General features: G+C 39.7%; 1 protein-coding gene across 10 annotated transcripts in view; it reads left to right on the forward strand.

Annotated features, from left to right (window-relative positions):
• The window catches only part of APTX (aprataxin), a 34,944-nt gene that overhangs the window by 5,181 nt on the left and 6,404 nt on the right, over window positions 1–23,359 (forward strand). The window contains exons 3-10 of one of the 10 annotated variants that reach the window (XM_025049723.1): window positions 2,227–2,309; window positions 3,739–3,814; window positions 18,057–18,125; window positions 18,214–18,350; window positions 19,598–19,644; window positions 19,875–20,177; window positions 20,796–20,855; window positions 21,662–21,888. In XM_025049723.1, coding sequence (XP_024905491.1) covers window positions 18,218–18,350; window positions 19,598–19,644; window positions 19,875–20,177; window positions 20,796–20,855; window positions 21,662–21,888 — 770 coding nt within the window. In that variant the 5' untranslated portion in view covers window positions 2,227–2,309; window positions 3,739–3,814; window positions 18,057–18,125; window positions 18,214–18,217. Of the gene's footprint in view, window positions 1–2,226; window positions 2,310–3,738; window positions 3,815–12,564; window positions 12,709–12,736; window positions 12,801–12,820; window positions 13,307–15,439; window positions 15,525–18,056; window positions 18,126–18,213; window positions 18,351–19,597; window positions 19,645–19,874; window positions 20,178–20,795; window positions 20,856–21,661; window positions 21,889–23,359 lie in introns of those variants that run through there. The other 9 variants (XM_025049724.1, XM_015592655.2, XM_015592653.2 and 6 more) reach the window with 9 other exon arrangements.

Below are 23,359 nucleotides of genomic sequence, written 5' to 3' on the forward strand. Positions count from 1 at the left end.
ATTAAAGAAGTGGAAGTGGTAATGGAGACTAGAGGGTAGTAACAATATAGTAAAGAGGTAAACCTGAGGAATTGTTGGATTGATTAGATGTGGTAGGTGAGTGGGCAGACAAAATATGGAATATAAAGTTTCTGATTGGGTAAGGCTGTAGACTGACACAGGAAATCAAAGAGGACCAGATTGGCCTTCAGGGGAAAACGAGTTCAGTTTTAAACGTATTCACATCCAGTTGTAGATATTTAGGAAGCGCTTGGGTATATAAGTATCCACAGAAAAAGCTGTGGCACTCACTCCCACCTGATAGTACTACTTACTTATCTCTGAGGTTGAAGACCAAGATGGAGGGTAGTAATTGATTGGAGACTTTAACCTTTTAAAGTATTCATATATTTCTTGTATAATTGAGAAATAGTTTTATTTATGAAAGTGAAGTCGCAAAGTGTTACTGTATTTGTAAGAGAAATAGAGTCAATCTGAAACTAAAAGTTTCAAAAAGTTTATAGTAAAGGAATTTATGGTAGTAATAGATTTGCAGCCACATTTTCTCTTACCAGTACCATAGTACATGCAATTTAAAATAGGCTTTTAGTTTACTGTTGACTTTTTTTGAGCACCCACAATCTCTTGGTTGCTCTACAGGGTGTATAACTTTAAAAACCTACATTAAACTTTACTTTTATCTCATATCTATGTTTTTTGATAACTGGCATGTGAGCATTTTCATATTTTATTTTGTAATTCTCCTTTCTATTACTTGTGTATTTTCTCTTGGGGGAGGTTGTAGGGCAGTAAGGAAATCCTGAAGATGGAAGTCAGAAGCTCAGGTTTAATTCTGCCTTTGCCTCCTATTGGCTGTGTGTTCTTGGGAAAATTACCCAGTTTCTGTAAGCATGGTTTCCTTATTGGTAAAATGGAGATGAAATTAACCTTATTAGGGAAGCGAGAATTAAATGAGACGATAAGTGGAAGTTCTTTGTAAACTCTAAATTTTAAAAATTCATACCTTTTAACTCTGCACCCAGGGCCCTTAGTGAGCCTCCCACCTCCTCCCCAGATTCATCTCCAACAGCCAACCTTCTCAAACTTTTTTTTTGCCGTGCCTAGACATCCCTTATACATCCCGACTCCTTCATTTTGCTTTGATTTATTTATTTAATCAACAAAGGTTTGTTGAGCACCTTGCCTCCCTCAGGTCTTTGTTTAAATATCATCTCAGTGAGACCTACAATATCTACTCTATTCCGAGTTGTAATCTGCTGCTCCTCAGCACTCCCAGTCCCCCTTAACCTGCTCTACTTTTTCTTTTTTCCATTGCACTTATGACATAACACAATATTTACTTATTGTCTCTTCTCTTCACACCCCTTCCCAAAATTTAAATATCATTTGGGCAGGGATCTTTGTTTTATGATATATCCCAGGCATCTAGAACAGAGCCTGGTACACAGCAGGTAACTCAATCAGAGGTATTTATTGAGTGAATGAATGAATGAATGAATGACTATGCATTGTGCCAGACTTTTAGCTGGTCTTTGGGTATATAGTTGTGAAAAAGAAGAGCTGGTTGCTGCCCTCACTGACTATCCAGCCTGGCATTATAGTCTGGTGGTTTTTTTTGCCTGCCGGGGCTGCCTTCCTCTGAGACATGTCAATGACTAATGGCTGAGTTCAGAGTAGCCTTTCCTCTTAGCAGTGAACAATTTTCAGATAATTTTGCTTTTAAGCTTTAAGAAAAATTCTAATAGAAGGGCAGGGAGAGAGTAATGTGTTCTATTTAGTTGCTCTAAAAGTCAACAATTTTCCCTAATGTGAGGACAGAATGAAAGTATTTTCTTTAAAGTGCCCGGCCTTGTAGATAGCTGAAAGAGGTCATGGGAGTATGTCTGATTTAATTATCTCCTTCCTTCCTTCCCTTCCTTCCTTCCTTCTTCCTGAAGGAAAATGGTTGTAATTTTCCATACTATTGAAAATTGAGAGGACATGCAGTAAACATTTATTGCTGTCTTTTGGTATGCTTTATCTGAGTAGAATGCTTTATCCATGAAATCCTAACCTATTTCTTGAGGTCTCTGTATGTAGTTTGTCATATGAGTTTTTATATTGCTAGAACTCTTACTTAAGAGGGAAAAAAACTTAAATTGAGTACTTAAAAGGTAATCTACTGATCCAGCACATTGAAAACAGTATGTCAGCAGCTATTCTTTCTTTCACCCTGTTCTTATACAGGCAACTACACTATCCAGGGAAACTCTAGGGCTGGGGATAAACCTACAAGACAGAATGAATTAAGGAAGAATACTGCTGCACAGGTATGCAAATGAAGTAAATGATTTTTAATATCCCTGCCAAATCCGAGACTCTTGATCTAGATAATTTAAATTCTTAAATGCCGTTTGTCTTTATTTATTTGAGAAATCCAGTTGAGAACATTTTGTGTGTATATATTTTCTAGATTATTATTATTTTAAATCTTGACCTCATTTTGCTATCAAATATCTCCTAACGAGTTTGATATTCCATCTGAATTTCCTTCTCTGCACACAAATTCTGATGTAGATATGAATTGTTTTGCTTCATGATCTTTTTGTCAGGAAAAAATTGATGTAAGGAAACTGGTGATAGTAGCCTTAACTTGTCATAAACAATTTCTAAGGTGTAATCCCATAAATTGTGATATGACATAAAAATCTATTCTGCAGGACTTTTTTTTAGCATCTTCTTGCACTTAGTGACAACTCAGTTTTGTTTAACAATTGTTGCATTGTGAATGAACTCTAAAACATCCTCAATAAAACAAAACAAAACAAAAGAAAAATTCAGCTCAAACGACCCCCTCTGCAAGGTCTTCTCTAATGCTCTTGACTGATTTATAAGCCCTCTGTGTGCTCACATCACCCTGTGGACACATCTCTATCATAGTATTTATGTAAATATATATGTAAATTATAAACATTGATGCTGTCTTCTTCCAGAAAGAGTTCATAGCCATTTCCATAGATACAGGAAAAACCTAAAAACAAAAAAACTCACACCAAGATGCCATACATTAAAAGTGAAGAGAATAAAGAAGTAAAAACATGGGTAGAGACAAAATAGAGCCAGGGATAAAGCTGAAAATGAATATAGGATGACCTTCACATTTGCTACAGCTGGGCCATGAATCTGTCTCTAAGTGGACAGCCTCATTGGTCCCACAATTTATGGTGTCCATAGATAAAAAAACAAACCCGTTACTCTGGAGAAGTAAAACTATTCCTGGAACTGAGATCAGATTGGACTGTCTCCCAGGGACGCTCATAAAGAGAACATTGTGTTATATGAGCAGCAGTGTTTTTGACAGCATCCCTGACAGGGTGACCATTTCACAAGGATGCCTCTTACAGCCTGATGGGAGCACACCAAAAAGCTATTCAGTGGGTTAAAATAATGCTTCTGAGGTGGAGGACTGTCTCACTGGTGATGGCTTCCCAATGTTTTATCTCTTTCACCTAGTACAGTTATTGGCATATAGTAAGTATCAAAAAGTATTTTTTGGGTGAATGTAATGGAGAAGACTGAGTTCAAAGACTCCATCTAGAAAGGTTCGCCCTGATTACCAACACCTAAAATCCTATTCCCCAACTCTGTATCCCTTTTGTAGTTATCAAGCAATATAGTCACGAAATATTTCTTCTACTGTTGAGTTAAACTGCCATTTCAATATTTTAATGAATGTTAAATTTCTCATGTCTTCTCCAGATATGGGAGTGAGGCCAGGGGCATTTGTATGTGTGTGCCACACTTTTCGTTGTTGTTGGTGCTGGTGTTGGGTCAAGTAAGTACTGTACTCATCAAACTGGGAGGCCAGTTTGCAGGGCACCTTGAGAGTACTGTTGACTTCGATCAGGCTTCCACATCCAGGCTGTCCTTCAGAGCAGAGGCAGGGCTGGTGACGGGCCTTTTGCCATGGGTCTCTGTGCTGAGCATCAGGAAGACCCAGTTATAGGTCATGATAGCACCGACATTTAAAGAGACTCAGGGCTGAACTAGAGGCTACAGACTCAGGGTTCTTTACAGTTCTGTAAGGGGTCTGGGGTTGAGTTGAGCTCATAGGTTGGGGTTCTGTCATTTTAGCTGGCAAAGTTAGAGGTTTGGGGGTAGGACCTGGTGTTTCTTCCTGGTCAGCATCAACACTTTTCAATCCTGTCATCTTCCTGTTGTCATTAACATTATAAAGGTGTTTCAGAGCAGGAACTTGGTCCCTATGTGCAGCTTTCTACCTGCATAGTCACAACGATGTCTTCATCATTATTAAGATATTCTTTGTCGTCTGGTGTGTAACCTTATCTTGTTATCACTTCAACAGCAATCACACTGCTAGACCAGGACAAGAAACTGGGAGAGGGAGTGCAGTGGTTAAGAATATGGATTTTGATTGACAGCCTGTGCAGATCCCATCCTGTCCGGGTTTGGGGTTGCTATCTGCCTCATAAAACAAAATAGAGGGTTTGTCTTCTCTGAAAAATTTTTGTACATTGTTGGCTTTGCATCTTGGCTTTGGCATCTTCCAGGAACAGAAGGACAGGGATTGAAGCCTTATGAGTTTGGGTTTTCAGTTAAGGTGGAGAGAGAAGATAGTGACTATAACCAGAAAATCAAGGGTGGAGAAATTTGTCAGTGTTAACCTAGCCTGGGCTTCATGATAATCATAGAAGTAGATTCCTTAATAATAATAAAGTAGTAATAACATAGTTAAAAAATATATATGAATTCTGGAAACTGACTCCCTAGGTTTAAATCCTGGCCCTGCAACAAGCAAGTTACTTATCCTTTCTGTACCTCATTTTCCTTATCTGTAAAAAGGGATAATAATAGTACCTAGCTCATATGGTTATTGTGAAGACTAAATGAGTTAATACATGTAAAGTGCTTAGAACAGTGTCTACATATAGTTACATTATATAAGTGTTTGCTGTAATAGTGGTCATAAAAATTACTATTCTGTTGAAACAGAGGAACTAATATAGCTAGTAAGTCAACACATTGTTGATTTACTAAAATACTGATTGAGTGCCTAATGTGTGCTAGGGTCTTTTCTAGATCTGTGAAACAGTGTTGACTGTGACAGACATAATCCCTTCCCTTATGGAGTTTACAGATGAATGGGGGCACAGACATTAAGTTAGCAATTATACAAATATATAAGGCAGCTCTCTTATTAGGAAAGTTGACCCTTGACCCAAAGTTCAGACATTTCAGTGTTAAGAATTCAGCATACAGTAGGAAAGGTGCCTTTTTTTTTTTTTTTTAAAGAAAAGGGAGTGTCCCAGTTATATGATGCTGTGTGAAAAACTGCCCCCAAAATTTGTGGCTTAAAGTAACTATAGTCATTTATTTGCTCAAAATTCTGTAATTAGGGCAAGGCTTAGCAGGAATAGCTCATCTTTGTTCCATGTGGTTGCCGCTGGGATAGCTCGACTATGGCTGGAGGGTCCTTCCAAGCTGGATCACTCACATGCTGTCTGTTGGCTGAGAGCTCAGCTGCAGATGTTGGCTGGGATCCCAGTTCTCCTTCATGTGAGCTCTTCACGTGGCTAAGTTGGGCTTCTCACAGCAGCTAGGTTCTGAAGAGGATCACCCGAAGGGGTAAGCACTTAAGTAAGGCTCTGCTCACATCATACTTGTTAATGTCCCATTGGCCAAAGCCAGTCCCTTGGCCAAGTACAGAGTCAGTGTGGGGATTCTGAGAGGTGAGAATCAATATGGTTTAGTAAAGTAGTAGACTACCACGGAGAGAAAGGCTAACTCTACATTGTCTAAATTTTTTTTTCTTTTTTTTCTCCTCAGTTGCACATGCCATATTCCCTATCTCTAAGACATGAAGGAGAAGTCACATAGGGGGGAAGCGAAGTTTCTTCTGTATCAAAAGCTTTTTGGAGAGTGGCTAAAAATTTTGTTAAAGGCCATATAATTTAGAGTGATATTATTCTATGTAAGTAGATGTTTTACTCTGGTTGAGAGTATATAAAGGAAGAAAGTAAATTTAATTAAATGGTGTTATTTTGACATGCAGAGCTGGAGCTTTGCTAGTGAAAGAATAACAAGGTAGGAGGGTCAAAGATTGTCTGAATAGTTTAAAAGTGTAGAAATACAAATTTGTTGTCAAGAGGAGGCAGACCATGATCAGGAAAGTGCCACTGGGCATCCAGTCTGAAATGTAATGAGACAGACATATGAGAGAAAGAGCAGCTAGGTCAGTATCTGAAGAAGAGTAGAATAACTCAAAGCTAAGTCTGTGGAAGGTGACTATATGCTGGAACTGCGCCCACCAGACTGGAAGTTCCTTGAAGGGAGGAGCTGTGTCTAGCTTGTTGACTTCAATATGTAGCTCACTGTCTAATACACAGGAGGCACTCTAAGTGGTTATTGAATGGATACAGATGTCAAGATTTGAAGAAACTGCAATTGTAAACCATCCCCTCTCTTTAAGATCCTGGCACTATAAAGTAGTTAGAATAATCTGTTTGAAAATACGTAGCTATGGGATGGTTGGAGGTGGCAGGGCTCAAAAAAAAAGTCATTCCTTTGATTAAATCCTTTGATGGTTTCCCATCTCACCTAGATGTCCACATGACTTTCTTCTTCCTTTAGGTCTGTGCTCAATAAAGGCCTTCCATAATACACAAAATATCCTCATCGCTTTCTATCCTGCTTTTTCTTTATGGCATTTATCCCCATGTAACCTGTATATGTCTTTGTTCGTAGCCTGCCTCTCCCTACTAGATTGTAAGCTCCTTGAAAGCAGGAACTTCATTTTGTTCACTGTGGTGGCTTCAGCACCAGCCAACAGAGAGCTAGAGCTTTTCTGAATTCATCTGCCTAGAGGCCGAGACACTGGAGAATTGTGGGATGCAGGTGTCCATGGGGACTCCTAGAGCCATGTCCCTCTTACCAGTGGGAAGAGCTGACAATGCAAAGAGCCCCGGTCCTCCTGTTCTAGGAGTTACTGCTAACTATCTATAATTGTGAGGTGGAGGACATGGATAGTACAGGATTCACGTGCTTTGGGAATGGTACCAAGGGCAGCCCCATCCATCCTTAAGTTAGCTAGAATAGTTTTCTAGCTTCCAATCCAAGAACCTTGACTGAGTAGATTCAAGAATATGAAAGAAAGCCCCTGTGTTTAAGTATGTGGATAGGCAGTGAGTGGTGGAAGCCCATGAAAGGATTTAAGCAGGGCAATGACATGGTCATATTTATGTTTTGAAATATTTTCTCGAGCTGCAGTGTGAATGGATTGGAGGGGACAAGAGTGAATTAGGGAGAAAAATGAAGAACATTCCAGAGAAAATAGCATGAACATCAAAGAATGCAGTAAGGTATTACAATTGGGCCAAGGCTTAGCAGGGAGTAGCTCATTTATCTCTACAATAGAGGAGAGAGTTGAAGGGTAAGAAGTTCAATATTTTGCTGGTACAAGGCTGGGAATGAAGAGATGGTGGGAGGTAAGGCAGAAAAAGTTAGAAAAGCTTCCTGTGACTTTCTTTTTAATATGTTTATAAGACATTTTAGGAGAGACCACCACAGCATTCGTGATTTACACAAATAAGTGCAGAATTGAAATAAAAGTTCTGACTTGAACCATCAATGGTATGAATGTCAGTATTTGGGATTACAGTGACTATTCTCTAAACCCTTAGAAATTTAGAAATCCATGTGAGAAGTTGACCAGTCCTGAAAGCAGGAGTTGAAAACAATAAAGTGTAAATTATAGGTGGAAGATTTTAAAGTAAATTGTAGGGTATAGTTAATGAATATATTAGCTTGTTTACACTATGATGTATAGAAGAGAACTTCTCTATTCGCGTTGCAAATTATAGGTGTGACTACCAAGAATGTGAAAAGATTATCATTAAAAAATTTTAATCAGAAATTATATATCTATTTCATCATGAAACCTAAAGTCAAAAAGGTAATATTCACAGAAACTCAAGTGTCTCACGAAAAATTTCAACATGTTATATTTGAATATTTAGCCAAAATCAATGTTAAATACTTTTTTATTTTTCTTATATAATTATAAAAAAAGTAATGATTTTTTTTACCAAGTTCCTCATAGACCTTAAGTTTACCCCAGTGTGCTCTGCAAATATGATTTAATCTTTGTGCCATGACATTAAAAAGTTGGGAAGCAGTAGGAGTTATTAACTTATCTAAAAAGAGAAGTAAAATGGTATCATTAGAAAATAGTCAGGAGGTGTGTTTAGGTTGGATTCCCCCAGAAGCAGACACTGAAGCAAGGATTTGAGTGCAAGTCATTTGTTTGGGAGATGATCCCAAGAAGTGCCATTTGAGGAGGGGAAGAGTGAGACAAGGGTTGGAAGGAAGCCAGTGTGCAGGTTACCACTCAAGGGAACTGGGGATTAGTCTTGCTGGAGAACCTCTGGGATACAGTAGAGTGTATACATGCTTTAAAGTTGTTTCACCGAGGGGTGAGAAAACCACTTTACCCATCCACTTTACATCATTTCATTACTGCTTCCAGAAGTGTAAAGCCTCTCACTTCTGGCCTGTATGCAGTCAGAGAAGGCCTTTGATACCAGAGGAAGCTTGCAGGCAGAGTTCTAGATGTTTGCAGTGAGAAGTTTTTCGATATGTAAAACATGCAACTAAATTTGTTGCTCACTAGGTTTTGGTCCTATTCCACAAAGTTACTTTTATTATTTTGTATCTGACCTAGGTCTGCCTACAGAGAAGAATATGTCTTGTGTTGTCTAGTCGATGCTGCCTCCAAAATATCTCTTGTCCAGGCTGCCAACATCCTTTGTACTAAACTCTTAACTGCCCTCAACCTTTCTGTTCTTGCCCTCCCCCTAATCCATTCTTCCTCAAAGCAGCTAGAGTTATCTTTATAAAATAAAAAATAATGTTATTCCCTGGATAACTAACTCTTCAGGGATTTTTCATTGAATATAGGATGAATCCATGTACAGTTCCTAAATGCTCATATCTCACCATTTTCCTTTCACTGTCTATCCTTCAGCTCCACTAGACTTCTGTCACACCTGAAAGAATATGCTAAAGGCCCTGCTGTAGGGCTTTTGTACATGCTCTGTCCTCAGTGTAGATCATAGACTCAGAATATTCTTTCACCAGGTCTTTTTTTTCATCTTTCAGGACTCAATTTATTTTCCTTTCCTCAAATAAGTCTTTTCTGACACCTCTCCTAACTCCCTCCCACTCTATTACCTCCTCAAAAAACCAAACCAAACCAAAACAAAACAAAAAAAAAACAACCCTAAAAACAAAATGAATTTTCTTAGCTATACTCTTTCCTAGAACGCTATACTTTTCCTTCTGAGCAAACCTCTGAATCAGACCACTGCAGCCTCCCCAGGTTGGTCCTCTGGCTCTAAGTGCCTTTTCCTTAGACCAGAAGTCTTAAAGTCTCAAAGAAGGAAGGGCATTCAGGGATCCAGGCAAGTTACATAAATGAGTAGATGGAGACAGTGGCAAACTAGAGAGCACATAGCAGATACTCACAATTCTAGCTATTTGTTGTCAGAATTTGGTGGATTTATTGATTTTTTTCCCCCAAGAGACCAAGAATCCTGATTTTCATGTGAGATCTTTTAATTTTAAGTGTTGGAAAAAAATTAACTCCCCGCCGCCCCCAAGCAGAATAGCTAAATCAGTCTTGAAAAAGAAGAAAGTTGGAAGTCTTATACCTCCTGGTTTCAAAAGTTTTTACAAAACTACAGTAATCAAAACAGGGTGGTATTACCATACCGACAGACATGTAGAGCAATGGAATAGAATAGAGAGCTCAGAAATAAACCCTTACATACGTGGTCAAATGATTTTCAACAAGGATTCTAAGATCATTCAGTGAGAGAAAAGACAATGTTTTCAACAAATCATGCTGGGAAAACTGGATATTCACAGGCAAAAGAGTGAAGTTGGATCCTTACCTTATACCATATAAAAAATGAACTCAAAATGGATCAAAGACTTTAAACGTAAGACCTAAAACTATAAAACATAGGGGAAAATCTTCCAGTGATTTCTGAGATATGATACCAAAAGCACAGCCAGTAAAAGATAAATCAAAATTAAAAATTTATGTGCATCAAAAGTCACAATCTACAGAGTCAAAAGGCAACCTACAAAATGAGAAAAATATTTGCAATCATATATCTGATATGGGGTCAATATTCAGAATATAAAAAGAATTTCTACGATGTAGCAACAACAACAACATAACCCAATTAAAAAGTGGGCAGGGGACTTGAGTAGACATTTTTCCAAGGAAGATATACAAATGGCCAACAAACATGAAAAGATGCTCATCACTAATCATTAGAGAAATGCAAATCAAAGCCACAATGAGCTATTATTTCATACCCATTAAGATGACTGCTATTAAGAAGAAACCCCAAACTGGAAAATAGCAAGTGTTGTTGAGGATGTAGATAAATTGGAACTCTTGCATCCTGCTAGTAGGAATGTGAAATGGTATAGCTGCTATGGAAAACAGTAGGTGGTTTCTTAAAATATTAATAATAGAATTATGACCCAGCAATCACACTTTTGGGTATATAGTCAAAAGAATTGAAGGCAGAATATTGAAGAGATGTTTGTACAACCATGTTCACAGCTGCATTACTCATAATAGTAAATGGTAGAAGTAATTTAAACGTCTGCTGACAGATGAATAGTTAAAATGTGTGTATTCATGCAATGGAGTGTTTAGTCTTAAAAAGGAAGTTTTAACATGTTACAAGTGAACGAAACTTGAGGACATTATACTGAGTGAAATAAGCCAGTCACAAAAGAAAAAATACTGCATGATTTCACTTATATGAGATATCTAGAGTGGTCAAATTCATGGAAACAGAAAGTAGAATGTGGCTGCCAGGAACTGGAGGAAGGGGAAATGGGCTATTGTTTAATAGTTTTGGTTTTGCAAGATTAAAAAGTTCTGGAAACAGATTTCACTGCAACATGAATATACTTAACTACTGAACTGTATACAGTATTTAAAAATGGTTGATAGTTTTATGTTATGTGTATTTTGCCACAAATTTTAATTTGTAAAAAAAAAATAAAAAGGCCGAGAAAGCCAAAAAAACACATTTATCATGGTATACAGTTTGAAGACTTTGTCTTTCATCAGTGAATCTCAAACTTGAGCATTCATCAGGATAACCTTGGTGAGCTTAAAACAGAATGCTGGGCCCTACTCCAGAGATTCTGAATCAGTAAGCCTGGAGTGAGGCCTGAGAATATGCATTTCTAACAAGTTCCTAGCTATTGCTACAGATCCAAGGATTAGACTTTGAGGGCTGCTACATTAGATAATACTGCAGACTACTCTTTGTTAATTTCTATGCATCTATTTATGGTAAATCTTTGGTTCTGGAGTCTGTGAAAGTCTTAAGTGCCTGCCACGCATGCCCTTAGCTATGTATTATGCCATGTGCCCCTGCTTGTCTGGCCAGTAATATGCTGTAGCTAGAGGGCTGGACCTAATAGGCTAAGTGTGGAAACTTTGCCCAGTTTTGCATAATATATGGTGAATAATCCAATTAGAATAATCCAATCCAATTTTAAATGCAAGACACACAAAGACAGGTTAGTTAGAAACAGGCTGAAAGAAGCTTAATCTGAGGGAGCAAAACTGGTCAAGTACCCAGAGTGGCCTCTTTTTGCCTCAAGAAGTGCGAACCACATCCACCACCATGAGGCCCTTGTGGCTGCTGAGATGCTTCCTGTGCTTCCCCACTTCTTGGTGTGACCCTAATATAATATAAACCTGCAGCTTCTCTGCTAACAAGGACCAGTCTCTTTCATGTTTCCTGGGAGATCCTTCCACCCTGTTTTGGTAGCTCTGATATCTCCATCATACCACCGAGACTCTGCTTTTCTATAGAAGGAAACAGTATTCAACCTTGATCAAGAAATGTGACTCCTTAAGGCTCAGTTTCTACTGAGTTGAAGAAAAATTATAAACTATGCAGTCACTCATGAGATAGGAATTTCTTATCTACCAAAATGCCTTTGAATAATTGTTGTATGTGATCCTTAGGGAACATCCTGAAATTGCTGTAAAAATTGCCAAACATTCATCATCCCAGTATCCTGCTTCTGTCTTCCCTGATTGCCCCTCAGCCAGTTCATTTGGTGGACAGCACTAAAAAAATCTTAGGTTTCTCCGCCTCTACCTCCAGCCTTTTCTCACCCGATAAAGAAAGCAGATGGTAGTTTTGAAAAGGAGCGAGTAAACAATTAAGTACTGTCTACAGCAAAACATGACCTTAAAGGTAGTGAGCTCCTTACGAAGAGAGTGTCAAGAGGTTGCACGGCTGCCTAAAAGTGGCCACAGAGGAGACAGCAGCCTGAAGTCTCTTCTAATTCAGAGACTGAGAGGCAGTGAGTGACGGGGAAGCAGCTCGGGTAGATTGATGCTGAGGGAGCTCCTCCCCACGGGGATAACTGCCAGGAATCACACTTGGGCCACGCTCCAGTGAGGGGCCACGCTCCAGTGAGGGACCAATTGCGGTGCCGCTTCCGGATTCGGACCGTGGGCGAGACCCTCTCAGCCAATCATCGGGCAGACAGTGTTAATCATCCTGATGTCCCTCCGTCTTGTCTCTCGACGTCATCCCACAGCGCCGGAAGTAGTGCGGCACGGAGGAGTAACGTGAACTTGTCTGTCACCGTTTCTGGGTAAGCCTTTCGTAGGCCTACCTCTTTTGCTGGCCAGATTGAAATTCGCGGATGTGGACCTTAGGCCGGGTCTGCTACGGCCCTTGAGTAATGTACCTTGAAGAACGCTCTCACAGCTTTTTTTTCCCCGGCAGGAATTGCTCCATCCTCGGGCTGTAGGGCTCTCAGCTCCCCACTTCTCTCCTCCTCCCCTGGGCGGTGTTTTGGCGGCGCTCACGTTGGTTTCCGTCCCACTTCTCGTTTTTCCCCTGTGTCCCCGGCACTTGTACCTAACTTGGTCGCAAGAAGCAGGGAAAAGATTAGAAAGTGGGCACTGTCCAATCATGGAGGCGGCTCAGCTTGTCAGGATGGACACTGTTTCTTCCAGAAACGCTCCCTGAAAGGAACTTGTGGGCCTTTCACTCCTATAAGTCCTCAACAGGCCTTATAGAAAGGCCAGAAGAAGCAAGCCGTTTCTTATGCAGCCCAGTGATAGCGGTTCAACAAAGCAGAGATTTAATTTTCATTTGGAATTAATGTGGTCCACGTTTGGAGCCTTTTGGGAATTTGACTTATATTGGAGATAGTTAGAACATTTGGAACAGGAAAGACTGTTCAGGTGGGGAGACAATACGGATCTGTGCCTTTTCACTTTAGTTGCACAGTATGTGCTGTCAAATGATCTTTTTACGTGTCTTTAGCTGCTGGTTTCATCCTACCTTCACTGTTAACGAGCGATGTGTTGAATGCTTGCTTTTTGCCGGACACCAAGCTTTACATACTTTCTCATTTAGCCCTTGTAGTGTAGAGCAGTTATTAATATTGTTTACAGCTGAAGAAGGAAAGGCTTAGGTTAAATCTGTCTCAAATCACACAGTGAGTAAGCGGTGGAGCCACCATTTAAACTCAAACCAGTTGGACGTCACAGGCCTGCATGTTATGCACTATTCCATATTGATTTTATTCAATGGTTCTTTAAGCCCCCATACACTGTTGTAATCTATTTTATGGAGAAGAATCAGGTCATTAGATGTGCTTTCCCTCAAATTTCTGCTTCTGGTTTTGCTCTTACGAAGTAATCTAGATTTACACTTATCTTTACCTTAAGTCTCAGAGGATGAGCTGTATTCTCTGATCAAAGTAAATACCTTTATCTTTGCTTCTAACTTTTCTTTTATACTTCCACCAATGAGAGCTTGTTTTCATTTGTCTTTCCTGCCCCTGTCTACATCTCAGTCATGTATAAATAAGGTCACGTTTCTCATGTTCCTGACCATCCTTCACCCTCCCTCCCATCCCCAAATCAGAAAGAAAGAATAAGTTCTTGGTGATCAATCTTCCTTTAGCTGTCATCCAGTAACTGTTCCCTTCTTAGCCAAACTGTTTTAGAGAGTATTCTAAATTCTGTCTCCATTTTCTAACTTCCCATTCCCTTCTACAGTTTAGCTTTCAGACCTATCATTCCCCTGAAATTCCCCTAAGGTCACCAGTTATTGATTATCAAACCAGATAGACATTTTAAAAATCATTGCTGGATCCCTTTGCTGCTTTTGAAATTCGATGATACCTCTCACTCCCTTCTTTCCTTTCCTTTCCAGAATAACACACTCAGCTGATTTATTCAATGAACATTTATTGTGATAACACAGATAAACAAGACAAAGTACCCTCCTTATGGAGCTTACATTTTAGCTGTTTCTCCATGTGCTACTCTCACCAGTCATTTCTTCTGTGGATAGTCTTTTTCTTCCTCTCCTAAATAATTGTATGTTTCCAAGGCTTGTGACTTTGGCCTATGATCTTTTCATTTTGTGTACATTGCCTGAATGAGCACATCACCTGGCTTGGTTTTAACCTCCTACATGCTCTCACATAGAAGTTGTCAGCTTAGACCTCTTTTCTGAGTTTCACCCTTACCTCTGACTACCCTGCTGGACAACTCTGCAAGTCCCACAGGCAGTTTAAATTCAGAGGCCAAAAACTGAACTCAGCATCTTCCCTGAACTTACTCTTATCACATCCATCACTAAGTCCTAGTGATTTTACTCTCTAAATGTTTCTCAAATCTGTACTCTCTTCTTTGTTTCTGCTATTGTCCTACTTTAGACCTCATCATCTCTCACTTGAAATATGATGGCCTTCTAACTGATTTTCCCACCTCTAGTCTTGTTCCTACATATCTGTTCTCCACACTACCTACCTCCTTCCCCAAATGATCTTTGAAAACAAATCTGTATCAAAGTCCTGCTTAATAATCTTTAAAGAGCTATTTGTTCATTCATTTGCTCTTTTCTCTCATTCAGCAAATATATATTGTTTACTGAATTGCAAAATCCATAGGAACTTCTAAAATTTGAGCTTCTCAGTTGTCTCCCAGGGCTCTGCTTCAGCTGGACCTGCTTGCATCTCCAGTCTCTTTACTGCCTCATATTTTAGGTTGCCCCAACACTGAACTGCTTCTTCATGTGTATTGTATTGTCTCTTGGTGTTCCTTTTGACTGGAATCTCCTCTCTGATTCCTTTATCTACTTTCTGCTTCTCACCAAATTAGGCTGCCCCCTTTCACCTAATTAACCTGGTTTATAATATAAGACTCATTTTAGGCCTACCTAATATGAGAAACGTTCCTTGACACTTCCTTTCTCCAAATCTGTTGTATACTCCGCCTTTGTGCTCCCATGATACCTTTTGCACAGACCAGTCATTATACTTACCACATTTGTTATAATTGTCTTTGTGTTTCTTCCACAAGATTGAGCCTTTTGAAGGCAGGTGTGATGTATCATACAATACAAGTGAGATGTATCTCTTGATTCCCAGCACTGGAATGGCACCAGGTACATAGTGGGCATGCAATAATTCTGACTGAATGATCAAATGAGCGAAGACAAAGGTATATGGTGCAGTGATTAAGAACCTGTTCTTTGGAATTAATTCAAATCCTAGCTCTGGCACATATCGATTGTGTGACTTGAACACATTACTTATCTTCTCTGAGCCTTAAATTTTCTCTTGGAATGAGAGTTGTTGTGAAGTTTAAATCGGATGATATAAATAAAACATTTAGCAAGTGCCTAGCACATAGTATACCCTTGATAAAGGTATGCTGAACACCAGGAGATATAGAAGTGTAAGACCAGGCCTAACCCAGGGCAGTGATCTCCATAGACCCTAGAATTTCTTTTTTAGTTTCCTGAATGGATGGGCAGTGATGCAGTCTGTTTACAAGGAGATTTTATTTATATCTGGAGAGTAGAATTACATCCACATTTAATTTTTAGAGAAGATAAATTGATTATACCTCGTAACAGGATGTAGAGAACAGAAGACAGCTCAGTGAAGGCCTCAGGGAAGAAGTGAGACTTGAAAGTTGTGAAGGATTTGGGTTTCTAGGAGGAAGGAAAGAATATAAACCAATACGAGGAGATCATATTAAGAATTACTTATTTGAGAGTAGTCTGTCATCACAGACTTATTTCTTGATGCCTAATGAAGATATACTTCTTAGTCCATTATCTGCTCATTCATCAGTTTCCAGTAAGTGCAAACAAGATGCCCATCTGAACACGACATTTAAAAGTGTGACTTGCCTGTAGTACCATCATCATTTGAAGCTCCAGATTTAGGATTTTAGATTTACAACTGACTCTTCATGCTCTGGCATCAGCTCCTTCACAAAGACCTACTGGATTGCCTTTTGGAGCTTACTCTGGCTCACATTATTTTAACAGCCTCCTGACTAATCCTTGACTCTGGATTTCTCCACTTCAGTTTTTTCCTGTTGATTGATTTAAGCTTTTCAGTCCAGTGTTCTTTCAACACTTCTGCCTTTTTTTGGTTAATCTCTAGGGTTGCTCCTCTGGGCCATCAACTAAAGTCTGCTTTCTACCCCTCACCCATGGCTTGTCATTGCTGAAACCTGTGCTGTCACTTGTGCGTTTTAAATGGAATGTCCCTCTCCCCCACTCTTTTTCTTATCATTTCCCTTGGCTCTTGGCCTTTTCAAGTGGGTAGTTTCCGAAACCTTTCCTGACCCAATATCTATGACTTTGCACCCCCTGAGCACTCATATACTCACTTCGCCTTGCATTATGTTGTCTTTACAGTTGGTAATGAAACTCTGATTTTTAAAATCTGGTGTCTTTTCTCTCCCCTTTGGACACAAAGCTTGTGCAGAGGACCTGATAGGTATTGCCTTGCCTACAGGGGACATTTCTTAAAGAGAAGATATTAGAGGCTTGAGCATTGATAAGCTTAGGGAGTCTAGGGAGTCTAGGGAGGCATCTTGAAGCTCTAGTTCTGTCCCTGTCCATAATTCCATGCTTTACCTCCCTGGGTGATCTTATCCTCTCTCTCTGCCTCAGCTTCTATGAGATGTTGATGCCTCTCAAATATATACATTCAGTCCTTTCCTCTTCCTGAGCTTTATACCTGTACACCCAGCTTGACCCTTAGATCCTTCATAGTCAATTTAGTTGTTTCAATCTGAAATCATTCTGTCATCTACTGTTTATGCCCAAAGTAGGTCTCCTTGTATATTCCTCATTTTGGTTAATGGATATTTCCAAATTAGAAATCCAGGTTGGTATCTCCTTTTACTCCTTTGTCATTCCCCAAAAGCAGTCAGTAATTGTGGTTTCTTCTGGCTCTTCTTCCTCTCCATCCCCTTTGTTCTGCCTTTGTTCAATCAGAATTTTTTGTCTCTCTCTTCTGCTGATACTCTACATTGTTTTTCAAAAGAACACCAATATTTCCACTATTGTGCAGGTTGTGTATTGCCCAAAGGTGCTGCATTCAAACTTTAGAAATTGTAGGTTTGTATATTTGTTACGACAATCTTCTGTCAGATGACAGTAAAATGTATTGTTCTAACATCAGTATGTTATGACGAGAAAGGGAAACCTTCTAATACACATAAAGGTGTCTGTGGACTGAGGAACATCCTCTGTTCTTACGTCTTTAGTTCTCTGCCAGGGAACATCTTCATGCTTTAAAACCCGGCATAAATATCCCTTATTCATGCAACCTTTTTTGATACTACCTGAAAGAGTCAGTTATTCTTTTGCCTGTGCTAATGCTATATTTGTTTTTTTTTGTTCTTATAGTGCTTATCACATTACATTTTAATAATTGGTGTATGAGTCTATCTGCCCTGTTGTTCTCCAGGCCTCTAAAGGACAGGGACAGTGTTTAATCATTCTTTGATCCTTGCGTGTAGCCTAATGTCCAGCACATATAGTATATCAATAAACAAAGCAAATATTAGATTGTTTAGCATGATTCAGGCACAGAGGTGAGTACTTCACCTGCATTATCTTACTTAATCCTCACAACAGCCTCATGAGGCCTGTCATTATCACATTTTACAGGATCACATTTTACAGGGGAGGAAATTGAGACGAAGGAGGTGAAGTCACTTGCCTCAAGATGAACAACTGGTAAATGGCATATGTGGTGGTGCCGGGGTGTGACTCTGGAAGACTTGTGCTGGTTTTTCCAGTGACTCTCTTCTGTTTTGTCTCTCAGAGTAATGATGCGGATATGCTGGCTGGTGAGACAGGACAACCGGCACCAGAGAATCAAACTTCCACATTTGGAAGCAGTCATGGTTGGGCGTGGCCCAGAGACCAAGATCACTGACAAGAAATGTTCTCGACAGCAAGGTAACTGATCACTGGAGTGTGGAGAGTACCATGGATGGTTTCTTAGGATAGTGATAACTAAAGGTGCACATTTTTGAGATCCTAATTATGGAAAACCTTTTGTTTGCCATAAAGAAAACTCAGGAACTGAGCTACCTAAGTCAACACCAGGGTCCCATTCACTCTTGACTCTCTGAAAGCAGTTACTGTTTAGTATTGGGAACAGGCAGGTCCCATCCTGTTACTAAGTCCTGCACCCTACTTTGCCTAGAGATGGTCCTCGTTGGGCAATGAGACAGTTGAATTCTGGAGTCACCAGGCTGAAACCATGTGGGGTGGCATCTTTATAAGACTATAGCATCCAGCTCTTGAAATGTCGTTTCTGGGATTTAATGAAATGAAAGTCCTAAGGGAAAAGGCTTACCATGTACCTCATTTTTTACCTGTAAATTTCCAGACACGGTCACTCCTATGAGGCCTCCCACCTGTAGTGTATTCTCTGTAGCAGGATTTCCCAAGGCTTGCAGTCGGCAGCGCTGATAATGGGTTTTTCCACATGAGTTAATCTAAACAGGGGGAAAAAGCCAGGCTTGAACTTGCTGGGCCCAAGATACAGAAGCAGATACTTCTTGCTCTCTGTCCCCCTGGTCACAATAGCAACCGTAGGGACGATATGTCAGCCTGTCCTCTGCCTGTCCTCCCTGAAGAGCAGGTATCTCTTCTGTGTCTCTTCTTTGCTCCCTGTTGTACCCCAGAAACTGTTCACATATCTGAACATGAATGTTTAATGTCACTTCTCCCCACACATGCTCAGACTATTCTGTATGAATAGTTCTCTTTCTAGAATATTCTTATCACTCCTTCTTCCCAAGGCCAGCTGAACTTATATTTTCCAACAATGTATTATTTGTCTCTTTCTCTGTGGAAGACATCTGATAGTGTTATATAATAGTGGAAGCCTGATTTAATTCTGAGCCCAGAGCTTGTGAGAGAAGTGGGTCCCCTTACCTGACTGCAGAATCTGTGATGCCAGGTGGGCCAAGGGCTTTGGAATAGGAGGGCTTGTAGGGATTCAGTAAAGCTGCCTCCTAGGGCTATTAGCAGTAGCCAGAGGAGTATGTATACTGTTGACATTTTATGGAAGGATTTGGAGCCTCAGCCACCTGCGTAATGGGCAGTTTTGCTCATAGGCCTTTGAAGAAACTGTCAAGTTGCATCCCGGGGTGAGGCTTCATCGTTTAACTTTTAAATTTTTAAATCTCTTTCAGTACAATTGAAAGCAGAGTGTGACAAAGGATATGTCAAAGTAAAGCAGGTACGTCTTTTTGTAACTTTCCATTTCATACTTGATGATTTTCTTATGCTGTTGACTTAAGAGTGTCTGTGCCAGCCAGTAAGTCTTCTCTGTCATGTGTGGAAGTGACAGAGTACTATAAGTGAACATTAAGCGTGGTGCCTGTCATGAGTAAGTGGTTAACATAGCAGTGGCTATATTTGTAATAGTGTTATGGCTATTATTATAATTATTTTCTTATTATTTCATAGGTAGGGGTCAATCCTACCAGCATCGACTCAATCATAATTGGGAAGGACCAAGAGGTAAAGCTGCAGCCTGGCCAGGTTCTCCACATGGTGAATGAACTTTATCCATATATTGTAGAGTTTGAGGAAGAGGCAAAGAGCCCTGGCCTGGTAACACATAGGAAGAGAAAGAGGTCCAGCAGCAATGATTCCATAGGAAGGGATGCTGCCCAGGAAGCTGAGCTGAGCACAGGACTGGAATCTGGGAGTCACCCTAGCCAGTGCTCCGTACCCCCAAACAAGGGGACAGATGCATCTACCAAAAAGGTGAGGGTAGTGTATATAATAGACAATGTGGAGATTAAATGAAATATAACGACTGCTTAATTGTTTAGTACACTGTAAAGCTCAGACATGCATAAAGGGTTATTTATTAACCAAGACAAGGGTTATTAACCATGATTAAAGAGACACTTGTTTGTGTTACCAGTCACTTGGATGAATGTTGCTTTATATACTTTTCTCTTGAATTCCTGAGGTAAGCCACTTGAAGGTAGGGCATTATGGTAGTGTACTTAATATTGAGCTACTAAAATGGTATATCTAGAAGGTTAGCTTTGGAACACTTTTAATAGGTCATGGTTCACATCCTGATGTCAGCATGGAAACCTAGTCAGGCTGAGATGGAATGGGAGAGGGCAGAAGAGGATGTGATTCACACTCTGGCATTTCTAGTCTCTGTCTAGACATGCAGCTCTAAATAAAGGAAGAAAATGGGGATGGCTTATAGTTACAAAGGCAAAAGATTGAAATAAAGAGGATAATTTTTAAAAACCTTATTTCTAAGTTTGGTTGGACTTCGCTGACATGTAATGTTAATTAATGCCAAGTTTAACTATTGCCATTTACAGTTTACATTGCCCGCCCTCCCCCCTTTTTTTTAAGGAATATTCAAGCCACTGGAGTCAAGGCTTGAAGATTTCTATGCAGGACCCCCAAATGCAGGTCAGAATAAAATTTCGGCATTGAAGTTCATTTCATGTCTTAATTGACTTACACAGAGGTCATAACTACAAATGAACTCAAAGGAGATCAGTCCTTTTGAATGAGATTCGTTTTATTGGGCTATTTTGTGAGAATAAGTGGCTTTTCCCATTGTCAGTAAGTGAGCACCTGGAATTCTTTGGAGAGAAACTAAGTTCTTAAAATGAATATCTCCTTTGTCTTGTTTGTTTTAAACTTCTGGATACAATTAAGGGATGTTTTGTTAACCTTACTATGGTCCCTTTCAAGGGACCATCAGATAATGTATTTTCACTGTAGTCACTGGGCAACCTTGGGCTTAATAGTCAGGCATCATCCTGGGAGGAGTCTTTTTGTTCTTTTTAAATTACATCCTGGGGTGACAAGGAGCTAGATCTGATAGGGTTTCTTGGAACACATGTCCATATGTCATATGGTCTGCTGTGGTAGAGTGGAGATTCCTACAGGGATTTCACATTAGATCCTGAGGAACTACTTTGTACTGGGCATCTTCTGTGTATTCTGTGTAGTGTGGTAATTGAAGACACACATTAGAGTCAACTTGATCTGGGTTGGAATCCTAGATTTCCTACTTAGTAACTACGTGACTTTGTGCAAGACATCTTATCTGAGTCTCTGTGCTCTCATCTGTCAAAATTGTACTTTTATCTACTAAAATCTTTTGTAGAAGACTGTGGTGAGAATTAAGTGAGTTAATGAATATGACAGCACCTGGCACACTGAAAATGCATGGTAGATGTCTGTTTCCTTCTCTGCCCCTCTGCTAGGTTTACAAAGATGAGCAGGTGGTGGTGATTAAGGATAAATACCCCAAGGCTCGTCACCACTGGCTGGTCTTACCATGGGCCTCCATTTCCAGTCTGAAGGCTGTGACCAGGGAACACCTTGAGCTCCTCAAACACATGCATGCTGTGGGGGAAAAGGTGATTGCAGATGCTGCTGGGTCCAGCAAACTGCGCTTCCGATTGGGCTATCATGCCATTCCCAGCATGAGGTGAGTCTTGTGGGTAGTTCTGGTGCATCCTGGTTCTGTCTAGCTGCACAGATGGATTCAGCCTGGGTCTGCAGAGTGTGCTCATAGCCCTGAGGCCCAAGGGAGTAGGATGTGCTGTTTCCAAGGCAGGCGGGCTGAAACTTCCGCACTTCTTCTTGACTTGCTTATAAGCCTTGAGTTTCTACTTTTGCTTATAATTCAATCACACATGTATTTTTGTTCCTTTCAAAGTATAAACCTCTGAGAGCCTAACCTTAAAACTAGATGAAGCAACTTTATTACCCTCAGATGAAGAATTGTGATTAGTGATTTTTCAGAAGCCTGTATAACCCCTAAATGATTAAGGACCATTCTCTGAAGGAGACAAACATCACTGATTTCTGTCATGACAGCTTAGTAGGTCTAAGATTTAAAATAAAATAAGAGAAAAATGTAGAGCCTGTATACTCTTGGCTCATACCCAGAAGGATTCAAAAAGGAATGATTCTTTTCAAAGAATGCAAGCAAAGCAGATCTCCACAGTTCTTTAGAGCTAAACAACATAAGCAGATTAATTAGATTTCAGAGTTTTTATCGTGTGTGTGTGTGTGTGTGTGTGTGTGTGTGAGAGAGAGAGAGAGAGAGAGAGAGAGAGATAAAATATACATAACATAAAATTTGCCATTTTAACTGTTCTTAAGTGTACAGGTCAGTGGCATTAAATACATTGTTTTTTTTTAATTTTTCTACTTTTTTATTTAAAAAACATTTTTTTTTTTAGGCGAGGCAACCCTTGGTTGACCTCACAGATTGCAAGGACCTTGTCAGCTTACAATCTTTTATTTTTTATTTTTTACACCTACTGCACCTGAGCTTCCAAGATCAGAGGGGATTGGGCTTGTTCAGGGTGGCTTGGCCGTAGACTCAATATGTTTACATTGTTGCACAACCATCACCACCATCTGTTTTTTAAAACTTTATTTTCTCAGTCTGTCTTGTGTTCCCTCTTCTCCCCAGCTCCTTGAAACTACCATTCTACTTTCTGTTTCTGTGAATGTGACTGTTCTAGGTGCCTTATATAATTGGCATACAGTATCTATATCTTTTTGTGACTGGCTTATTTCACTTAGGATAATACCTTCAAGGTTCATCTGTATTATAGCAGGTATCAGAATTTCTTTTCTTTTTTTCTTTTTTAGGCCCCCAATATTCTTTACATTTTATTTAGGTGGTTAATTATGACTTAGATTACTGGCTCCTTTAATCTAATGAAATTTTTGTGCCACATTTTTGCCACATTAATACTCTAAGGTGAGGCATAACTTACATGGAATAAAATATATAAGATTTATCATTTGATCAATTTTGACAAATGTATATGCCATGTAACTATTACTCTGATCAAGATACAGAACATTTCGGAGAAAGGAAAGCCTATTCAATAAATGGTGCTGGGAAAACTGGAAAGCCACATGCAAAAGAATGAATTAGA

Source organism: Pteropus alecto, unplaced genomic scaffold (assembly GCF_000325575.1).
Source record: "Pteropus alecto unplaced genomic scaffold, ASM32557v1 scaffold206, whole genome shotgun sequence".
NCBI classification, from domain to species: Eukaryota; Metazoa; Chordata; class Mammalia; order Chiroptera; family Pteropodidae; genus Pteropus; species Pteropus alecto.